Raw genomic sequence first — 11,559 nt, forward strand, 5'->3', positions numbered from 1 at the left:
TGCGTATTCTATACGATGCGTAATATATAATATTTGTTATAAATAATTTTATTATAATAATTACATTTAATAAATTACAGGTATTTCAATATTTAGAATGGAAATCGTATTGTATCATAACATTCAAATAATGCATATTGTGTTTTTCTTTCAATGTATTATTATTTTATTTACTAGTATACGTTGATATGGGACGAGGTTCAGGAAATCCTGTTGTCCTCAGCGTCGTGAGTAACGGAGATAAATTGTCCAGGAGATGGAAAATAAAAATCTCTATGATTGAATGTGGAAGTCTTAATATGGGTAAGTGAAGAATTATCATCAAAACGAATTTCATAAATGAGTAAATTCGACTGTAATTTTTTTTTTCAGAAAACTGTTTATAAAACTATGCATTAGCATGGATTTAATCAATTTTTCATTGAAATTACGAAAATGCAATCATAATGACATGAGTTTTAAAATTCTGTACTTTTTGCTTACATACTTCTATGACTCTTGAAAATTGGGTCGTTCGAATTTTCTTTTCTCTTAAGATAGATTGCACTGCAGGATAATTTGTCTAATTCTTTTTAAATAAAACCACCGTAATTATTTAAATTTTTAAAATAAAGCAAGTATCATTCCGTAAAACCTAAAATTCATTTGACAAATTGTCAGTATTTGCGAGAATACATTGGCCACCTTCTCTTATAGCCCCAGCGGGTTGCCTCCAGTATTTCCGAAATCCCAGCGACATCGTAAGGAGCTTCAACTATGGACCAAAAATGGACGGTCAAGTACGGTACTTGAGCAACCTGCGCTACACCTCGTGTGTTAGGGTTGAAGAGAACTTCTGTTCCATCAAATGGGAGACTGAAAGTCCAGGAGCCTTTTCTTTTGGTGCACCCCACGATGGTGGAGCTAGTGGTTCCATCTGCAATGAGGATGACTTCGTTGGAATCGATCAAGGATCTGAAGATGGAATGGGACCTGGAGAGGACCGTTTCTGTGGTACAAAGCTTCATGACAGGGATGTACTTATATGTAAGTATCTCTATGAATATATTTGATTCGAATGTATATATTGCAGTCTGATTATAAATACAGTTTCTCCAAGCATTTTTTTAAAATCACCTATGGAGTTTTATAGCAATAAGTAAAGAAACCGAATATATATTAAGCAACAAATTACGACTATCAGATAGTACGTTGTAGGGTCACTTTTGGCCTTTATTATGGGTAGAAATTTTAAGCATGACTTCTCCTAACCACAGAAAATGTTTTAAATATAATGAGATGAAATGTCATGAATAGCATTTTATAGAGACATTTCCATATTTTAGATCGTTCTTAAGATCTAATATAATAAGTTCTCGGTTTAAGTGAAATTTGAGGACTGAAGAAAGCAGAGGAAAGATCTCCATTGAAGCTGCTCTAATTATTCTCATGCATTGTAAACAACTATTTCATAGATCATTTTCGTAGCAGAAGTAACCGTGTCTGTTGGAATAAAATATCAAGATCTCTCAGCAGACTGAACCAGTGGCACTGTTGAACGGTCTTCACTTATCAGTCAATGCATCACATGAGTCAAAAAGGAGTGATATTGCCATAAAAACCTGTTTTACGGAACAGCATTGGTTTTGCCAAATCTACGAAGTCACTATAATTTGGGAAGCGTCCATACTCTCGTACTATTGTATCCACATCCTTATTATTAGAATGGCTTAGCCAAAATGTTATAATATTAACCTACCTATCTAATATATTTCTATATTCTTGCGAAAACTGAAAGTGTTTCAACTCTTTTGTGATAAACAGCAATAGCGCAATGGAGTTATTTGCTTCTGTAGCTTGTACGTTACAATATGAGGCGCATTGTTCTGAGAAACTCTTCTACACACACACAGGTATATATATATATATATATATATATATATATATAATGTTGTATGAAAATTCTCTAAGTTCGTAAATAAGTTATTCTAATACTTGCGCAATAGCTGCAAAGTAAGATAACATTAATTTATATACTAAAGAAATATTGATTATATTATCTCCTAATAGTAATTTTAGTAGAAGTATCTAAAAAGAGTGAACCCATAGGTAGGATGTTTAATTCCGAAAATTGTTTTAAAGTAACTTTAATGTAAATTGTTAAAAACGTTTTACGGGGGACTTGAAGTAAATCATGAATAACAAAATTTCAATTGGAAAAAGAAACTAAATTAAAAGCAAGCAATTATTGCTGTATGTATGTATGTATGTATGTATGTATGTATGTATATACATATACATATACTATATATCTGATTTAGATTATTAGCACTTTTGAACATTCTTACCCATTCGGTGGAAAGTGCATGAGAAGTCTTCCCTATGATTGAGATTTTTTAATCATATGCCTTGTATCCAGATGTATTATCCTTCATATATAGTGTCTGTATTCTTTAAAAAATTACCTTTTTGATGTGTGTGTATGTGTTTATGGCAAAGCCTCGAGGGCTATCTGCCTAAAGGGAGGTATGCCTTTCGTGGAGGACTTTCTAAGGGAAACTGGCTCGTATACACGTTACACATGGGGAAAACCACGAAAACGCCCATGCAGCCAGCCCGTTCGCGGAATTCGAACCTCGGACCGAACTACCAGTGTTCAGCGACTTTACCGCTCGGCCGCTGGTGGGCCACCTTTTTGATGAATTTACTGATGCTACTTAATTTCAAACTCTCCCATTGCTATTACGTGCACCAGTTAATATTAATTCTTTCATTAATTGTGTGCCTATAGTCTTTAAACTGTGTTTCTGTTTTATGTTTTCAGCTCGTAGTAAACCTTTTATGATTCGAGTCAAGAGCAATCACGATGCGCTTCTGAACAACCAAAATTCGCAGTATGGATTCTCCCTACGTTACACTCAGCTTCCTTGTATGATTTGAAACTAGATATTTCATCTAAGAAACTCAGGTAATATTTTCATATTTAAGATAAGAAAATTGAATTATGCAATACTATTTTTTTTTAATCTATAGAATACTATTATTGGAGAAGTTAAACAACAAGAGTGAACGTAATGTAAAGTAATGGAAGCGCAAAATGGAAGTAGCTTCCATTTTCTGCAGCCAAAATTATTGAAAAAACATCTTCCGTTGGTGAATTAAATTTTCTAGAGGCGTTTCATCCCCCCAAACAAAACCCTTTCTGTTTTAGTTAACAACCCTAATTCCAATCCATCTTTACCTTCAACCTTCAAGGAAATTATCTTTTAGTATTCTTGTTTTATCAATAGATGGCACCAGTAGCTTGATTTCTTTCCAGTCATTCTTATCTAATCACCATATTCTACCTGTTCATTTGCATTTAGGCAACTAAAGAAGATGGTTCTGAATTTAAACCATGGAAACTAGTCCTGCAATATTTACAAGCATTACACTGATTCTTGTTGTTCTTCAATAATCGTTATTCAGCGTGCTATTTAAACTTAAATTATACAATACTGCTCTTATTAAAATATCATTTTAAATACCAGACATCAATTTAAATAAAGACATCAATCAATTTAAATATACGCAGTTACTTTAAGCCAGTCTTCTGAAGCCTTTAAAGTCCAAATGGTAATGTTCTTTAAGCTTTAATTCAAATTTACACTTGTGAAGCTGTGTCTTTGAAATACGATCTGCAATCATATATGGCTTATCTGTGTGTCAAGTATATAATAAACTGTAATACAAATGAGGGAATTTTATTTCGGCGTTTACCGATTTTGATTCAACAAAAGAAACAATTGAGAAAATTAATAAAAAGCTAAAATAAAAAGATTCTTTAAACTGTAAAGGAAAATATCCTATTTTAGACAATTTGAGCAATAAAATTATACTTTATTTACCTAATATAAAGTAATTGGACATTTAAATTGGAATAAACCAACGCTTCTTAAAACTTTTTTCAATCGCGACCCCCTTTTTTATCATTGAGATTTTTTTCGCGACCCCAGGTATTAAATGTAAAATAAAGATATAAAAATAAGTATCCTCTCGTAAATAATTTACTTTTTTGGTAAACAATATATATAAAAAAGTAGTTTTTGGATTTATTTCAAGCAAACAAAAATTAAACAAATTAAATTTTGGTGCGATATTGGAGACTGCTGAACATAAAGTATCTTCAATATGTTTCAACATTGATGAGAATTGGTTTTGATTAGCGTTAAATCTCAAAAAGTAGTTTTATATAAATATGTGGTGCTGAATGAGAGAAGAACACGTTATGCCATTTCAGAAATAAAGAGAAATCTAATTCTAGCTCCGATCCAGAATTCATGAAGGATTTTTGAGAAAACTCAAGTTTTAAGTTTAAATCGCTAGATATATTTACAAATTCCTTTCGCATTTTATAGAACAGGTAATTAATCTCATTTATATCATTTAATGGAATGTCTTTAAAAGTCTAACCTCATTAATGTCAATTAATGTAATTTCTTTAAAAGTCATATGAATGAAGTTTCTTTAAATACATCTATCGAATTGAATTTTCGCGACCTCATAATTTCGATTTGCGACCTCATTTGGGATCGCGACCCATAGCGTAAGAAACGCTGGAATAAACTGTTAAAATTCATTTGTATTACTGAATACACTGTATTTATCGTATATGTCTTGTTTTTATTTCGTTTCTTGTATGTTAATGTTAGTTAAAATTCGACAAATTAATCAATTTCAAATAAATTACAAGTAATTTATTATTTGTCATATTTATATATATGTATATGTAAACCTCTGAATTATACTTAGAATAGTATAATTTAGATAATAATACTCATAGAATTAGCGATAGCCCCTTAATTCATTCTTTTGGTTTGGGCCCTTTCCCCTCTATTCTAAAAGTGATAATAACTCTTTCGATACTGCGTCATATCTGATAACTAATTCCAAATTATGACATTTTAACCTTCTGCATTGGGTGTAATTTTTATCCAATCAGATTAACGAAATATTTTATTATAAATACGGTTGCAATTCAACTATACGAACATTTTAAGGGGTCATTCTCTCGACTTCGGACATACCATGTAATTTTAAGACTGTTTATTCCTTTATTGTGATTTTTGATTTATTGGACTTTACATGCCACCACTCAGCTAGGCAATCTCCTGCCTCCAGTAGCCTGAAAAGTAACAGCCATTTCCTCTTAGGTGGCCTCAGGCCACGAAACACGGATTCCTAGGTCGGAAACCTATCCCAGGCTAACAAGATTTGTGATAAACAAAGCATGAAAACATAACTTATAAATAATATAATATTGTATAATAAGCAAAATAGTCCTTGTAGCAAGTCCTTCTAGGGTGAAAAAAAAAAACGAAATGAAGCATGTCCGTCGATGTCGAAGCTAGTACAAAAAGCACCGATGGAGAAGTCGAAGCGATGAAATGGATAAAATGGTACACGTAATTAGAATATTTAATAATTGGCAGGCGGAAGCATAGTTATTGGCTGAAAGTAAGAAAAGCACCAGAGCTAAGAAAATTACAGGCTTGTTCCAAACAATAAAATACAAATAATAACACAAACAGGAAAAGCATGTTATAACAGTTTATGACAGCATACAAGTAAAATGAATAAAACCACAACAAATGAATACAATAATCAGTCTAAATGTCTGAGAACGGCTCCATGCCGTTTTCTGTTAACTGCATGATGAGGATCATAATTTAGCATTGGAATTGAGGGATTGTTAAGACTGGAAATTCTGTTTAAAATTTTTTGGAAATTTTTGCAATAAATACTATAATAGGTTTTATGCCAAGTTCTTTACATAGTTGCATTACGGTAGAACCAGCGAGCTCGAGCAATTCGGCGTAGTGTAATGTTTTGACTAATTTGCAGTCTCTGAAACGTGTTTTTACATCTTACTGTGAACCTCAGAGGCACAGGCATAAGTAATAATAGGGCGCAACACAGCCTTATAGATGAGTAACTTGTTGCAAAGGGATAAAACCAGAGATCCAGCGAATTAAGGAATGAAGAGTGGCTTTACATATCCGGAACTTAAAGATTACATGTGTAAATTGGAACTTCAATGTTAATCTTTGGTCAAGTATAACATCAACCAATATAGGTTACTTGCTTGGACCACGGGATAGCAGTAGAATTATACATACAAATATTAAAGATGATAGCTCTTCGGTATGAAAACATGACCGCCACGGTTTTTTGACGTTGATCTTTATTTTCCAGCTCTGAAGCTAGGACTCTTTTACGGACATACGGAGAATACTACTTACGGACAGTGCATGAATGTGAATTTGTAGTGCATGTTCAACTGAATCCAGAGATGAGTTTCGTGCGAGGATCGCAGTATCATCTGCATACATGGCAAGTGTTATGTTGTGTTGGGAGTGCAGGGTATGTCGTACACATCAGGTAAGAAAATTATTGGGCCAAGGATTGACCCTTACGGTAACCGACTTCGATTTGCCGGTTTGTGGAATATGCATTTTTCAAGCAAACAACAAAGTGTCTATCGGTGAGATAGGAATTAATTGTGTGTGTGTAAATAGTCTGGAATCCCAGAATAATAAATGTGTAAGTTATTCCCTCCAACGATCAAAGGCCTTTGAAATATTGAGAAAAAGTCCACCAGTCGGTTCTGGGTGTTTAACTACATCCGAGATACCTTTGTCAACACGTAGAAGTTTAACAACCATTTCATTGCTGTTCTTAAAAGAACATTTGCTCACCATGTAAATAGTATACATAGCGATTTCTGAATATTTCATGTAATTATTTTGAATTATATGCATATATCTTTTCAATTAGTGCAGTAGTTGGCAAGCCACGCCCCTTCATGACATTAGATTCGCTGCTTTAAGCCATGTGACCAGCTAAACAGTGCCTGACCGCAACCTCTTCTACAGCTCCATCTAGTCTTGGCATTTTCTCGCAGGAAGCAATGGGCTTGAAAGTTTTTCCCACCTCAGCTTATACCTCATCTGGAGAATACTATTTATGGACTTTCTCAAAAGTCAGGCCCAATTCGGGATTCGCTCAGGAATCTGAAAAGAGCAGGGATAGGAATTCCCCGCTGCATGCCAGAAGAATAACAATAGTGTTACGTTTTTCTTCTGACACCAGTTGTTACGTTATTTTCTTCCTTCACGTTCTTACACAACACTTCTTGATGAAGTATCGAAACACACACTTTATTGGCCGGTATTAATCAAGACAGCTCCAATAACACGTTTACACAGTCGTCGAGGAACTACAAAAAACACGCTGGAACAATCAGCGACACAGCCTTTGGGCTATCATGATGAAGACCGCTTCACAGCAAAGCACCAGAGTACAGCTTCCGACTCTGCTCGGTCATTCTCGGAACTCTACGTACTCTCGAGACTCTCCACGCTACATCTCGCGATGGACTCGACGAGACGCAGAGCACAGCTCCCGTCTCTTCGGTTCAGTCGTTCCCGGAGCTCAGCACACTCTCTCGACGGTGCGCTAACCGAAATTCACTAAGAGACTCTATCGGTGCACTCGACGACCAACTCGGCGCTAAACTTCGAGACACTTGTTCAATGACTGACTATCAGCTCGCTAGACGAGGCACACACACACATTGCGGACCAGCAGAGTTTATATAGCTTTCCGCTTGCTTTGAGAACATTGTGGGCTAAACAGGTAAGAATTCGTTCCAGAAGGTTCTCCATCCGTCCATGGTATATCGCCAATTATCGCCAAATGGGCGATTTATCGTCAAATGTGACAACCCTGCCTTCCTTGCTATTTTATGAAAACCCTGAAACTGTTTTGTGGGGAAACCATCTTACCGCGCCTGTACATTTCGTAACAATAAGATCAAAGTACGCTCTCTTTTTCTCTGCCTACGCTTGCTAGCCGAAAAACGTCTCTTGCTTGGCTGCTTCTGTTAAAAATGTAATGCGTCATCATCAAAATTGTGGGGTGCAAATTACCTCCATTGTGCTGTGCCATTTAGCAGAGTGTCAAACGAGTAATAAAGATATATTTGGATTATCAAATGATTTTGTTGATTCTCCAAAAGTTCCCGGCATCTACTATGTAATCGATATTTTCGGTCATCTAATCTCAATCCACTCGAGACTGCAAAATAATGTCTTCCCTAGTCAAGCACTCATCTCATATAAAATTGCTGCAATGAACAGAATTATATCATCACATATATATGACAAATAATTAATTCGATTTATAACTTTCATCTGAGGTTTATGCTTTAATATAAAATGTTAATGGAGAATGAAACTGATAATGTTTGACGCAAATTATTGCTGACGTATTAATTTTGCAATAATATGAAAAAGTAGTCCGTTTGCTGCTTTTAACTCCCAATTCTCAATTTTCTGAATTTTAAATCGGTGTTTGATTAACATTTTCACAAACTGTTCAATACTAATTTTAGTTAACAAATATTTCGAAAGAGAAGTATCGAAATCCCTTGTAATAATATCTCCTTGTTGTTCATCACTTGCAATTTTCGTACGAGCTACGTCAAAAATAGGGTTGGGGGATTGAAATATGGCTTCTATGGGCTGCCTGAATGACAGCTTGTGAATATTTTAGGTTATTTAATATATAGCTAATATTGAATATTATAGACGAAATATTAATTTTGATGACATTATGAAATCTCTACAAATAAAATTGCAGATGAGTGGTGACACATTACTTTTATTCTTGTTTTCTAGGTCTGTGACACATGGCACTTTTTATGTTCCGGAGCTGGCTTTCTCCGGCATCACTTTGTAACATCCGAAAGAAGAAGCGGACTATTTATAATTCACTATTTAAATGACTCATCTTATTTTATTTCTCATCTGTATTTAACCTTGGACTGAGACAGGATGAACTGATGTTTATGACTTTATACCATATTTATTTAAAATCCGAAATTTATTGAGCATTCAAAGGAAGATTTAAGTTAGTCTCCAATGCTAAGGTAATATTGAACGGTAATATTTATACTTCAGCTCTACTTTAATTTTTTAAAAAAGTATTGGAAGATTTCAAAATTATATGATTTAAAATATTTGCTTTAAGTCTCAAATGATTTAATTAGTGCTATGCAGTGTTCTTTAAGGGATCGAAAGCTTTTTGTAAGTGCTTTCTCAAGCTTTTAGCATTAAGTAGCTTAGAATGATTTTATCAATACGAATGCAAAACGTCATGTCATCCGTCTGTTACATATTCCCACTTTAGGTGTTCACTGCAACAGTTCTTAAAAATGCACTGTAGCAGTATCACTTAATATGTTCAGTTGTATACAGTCTTGTATTGTTTTGTCCATGTTTTGTAGCAGTCAAAGTGATTGGATAAAAAGTGTCCAAAGACGTTAAGTCTGAAACATCGAATTTTAGAACTTTTCAAAATGAGTGACCGACTGCTTAGCCGAAAAGTGTTGTGTTCTGTGAATCTTTGTTGTATTTAAAGATGTCAGTTTTTGTTTTTGTTCGATCATCATTAAAAAGGAATCATAACCATGATAGAGTTGTATTTATTTGTTTATTTTAATTTAATTTATTTTTTTTCCTTTTTGATAATCAACAACGTACGGATGTCCCATGAATTTAAATCAACGATCACTTTCGCATTTTGTTTCTTGTTAACTTTTATAGCTCTTTAGCATATCACGCATGATGAAATAATTTCATACGTAGCAGAATTATGGAAATCAAAACCTAAAATTATACATGTAAATAAATTATATGTTTAGAATAAATTTTCTATTTAAATTTTATTTTTTGTTTAAACTATAAAAAATAGAATTTTGCATTATAATCACAGTTTAATAAAAGTTTTGCATTTATCTAAGCCTCACTCTTGGGAATTTTTCTCCAGCTATACTGGGTACCAAACATTTTGTAATTTGTTAACTTTCAGAGAAATTATTTAGTACAGCGTACTTAATATTTTTTTAAAACAGTTCATCAATGAAAGTAAGCACTTAACAACCTTACTCAGGTCATACCAATATATTGTGATTATTTGCTCACATTATGAAAATATATATATATCTAAGCAGTGAAGAAATTGTTTTCAAATGTTTATTTACAAATGCCTGGAAATTATTAGTTTGGAAGCTTACCACTTTAGGTTTAGTTTTTAGTTTACTTCGTCGTGTACCATAGTCGTATCGCCGTCAATAAACAAGGCCTGTTCTAGGCTAAATATTTATCTTTATATACAACTATGTACAGATTACAATTTAGAAATACTTTGAAATACATTTTCACTTCAGTAGAGCGCGCAAACTAGCGTCCGCTCTTTTCTCTTTCACATCTCAATCTCTCTTCTTTCTCCCCACCTGCGATCAGATCAGGGGGGAAAGTCCACTCCCCTCTTCCGGCCGAGGCGAGCAGAGGGTTCTCTGCAGGTTCTCTGTCCCTTCTTTTAGGGTGGGTGACCAAGTGTTCTTTAGAGAAGGGAAACGTTACAGTCGTTCTTTTCAGCGAAGTTTTATTAAACAGGACTTTACTGTAGCTTGAAAATTTGTCTTTATAAGAAAAACAGCTAGAAAATGAACAAAACTAGCATGGTACTTATGGAACACGTTGACTCTTGTTCTAAACAGAGATGTTTTTAATTGTACCTGAAAGTGCTTTGTGTGCATGACAGTTGAAAGAATAGTTGTTACATCACATGAGTCTTAATACAGAAAATTACTTCATAGTATATTAGTGTGAGTTATTGTGATCATGATTCAGGAATATCAATGGACCAGTACCCAAATTATTCATTATTCCTCTTGTTGGAAATGAATCCCTCGATGTATCTGTCTTACTTCTACTAGAATGCTGACTTTTTCCTGCGTTGTTGGTGGTCAGCACTTCTCATAATATTCGTTTTTGAAAACTTTGCGACCATTTTTCCCTCTTTGTCTGACTGTATATTCGCTCCTGAAGCACAGAAATCTGGATGAAATGTCTTGTTTCCCTGAAGCGTAACTGTGAATCGAATATTGAAGTGTGTTCACCTTTTTTCGCATTCCATGGTGGAAGTTCTTTCGCATGTGCGCATTGATTTTACATAGGCTCTTTGAAGTTTACATTGAATGTTTCTCATATATTCTAAGAGAAGAATGAGCATTTTAAAGGAAAATTCCATAATCTTCCAGTCATATACTGGAATATAAATGGAATATCCCACAGACAGTTTTTTTTTTAATGCTTTAGGAATATTCCCAAAATAATCCAAAGGATATGCTTAACATGTTCGAGGAATGCTTGAAAAATTTAATTTATAAAGTGAATCTGTTACTTGATCAATACATAAAAATTGTGTTTGAGGTTGTACACAAGAAACCATAACAACCTACTCTTTTTCAAGGCTAGTGCTCTTTTTATGAATACATGAAAGCTTTTCCTGTAGCTGTGTAGAAGAATATTCTCATTTAATATACCTGGCGTATTCTAGGTATAATTTTCTAGTGGATTAGAATAATATTAAAAAATTAAATATACTTGAAGCATTCTAGGAACAAATATAAAAAAAATTATAAAATATTTGAAAAAAATTCGAAATTTATAAAATATTCCTTGTAGATATTAA

At 33.8% G+C, this 11,559-nt stretch overlaps 1 protein-coding gene across 3 annotated transcripts in view; it reads left to right on the forward strand.

Annotated features, from left to right (window-relative positions):
* LOC118189233 (uncharacterized) overlaps window positions 1-9,494 on the forward strand; it is a 34,025-nt gene extending 24,531 nt beyond the window's left edge. For all 3 annotated transcript variants that reach the window (XM_085815861.1, XM_085815868.1, XM_085815856.1), the window contains exons 5-8: window positions 178-303; window positions 697-1,026; window positions 2,804-2,947; window positions 8,700-9,494. In XM_085815861.1, coding sequence (XP_085671987.1) covers window positions 178-303; window positions 697-1,026; window positions 2,804-2,919 — 572 coding nt within the window. In that variant the 3' untranslated portion in view covers window positions 2,920-2,947; window positions 8,700-9,494. The remainder of the gene's footprint in view (window positions 1-177; window positions 304-696; window positions 1,027-2,803; window positions 2,948-8,699) is intronic.
* Window positions 9,495-11,559: the final 2,065 nt, after the last annotated feature.

The sequence above is a fragment of the Stegodyphus dumicola genome, chromosome 1 (genome assembly GCF_044657685.1).
Source record: "Stegodyphus dumicola isolate Sdum_Otavi_A_Nest chromosome 1, ASM4465768v1".
Lineage (NCBI taxonomy): Eukaryota > Metazoa > Arthropoda > Arachnida > Araneae > Eresidae > Stegodyphus > Stegodyphus dumicola.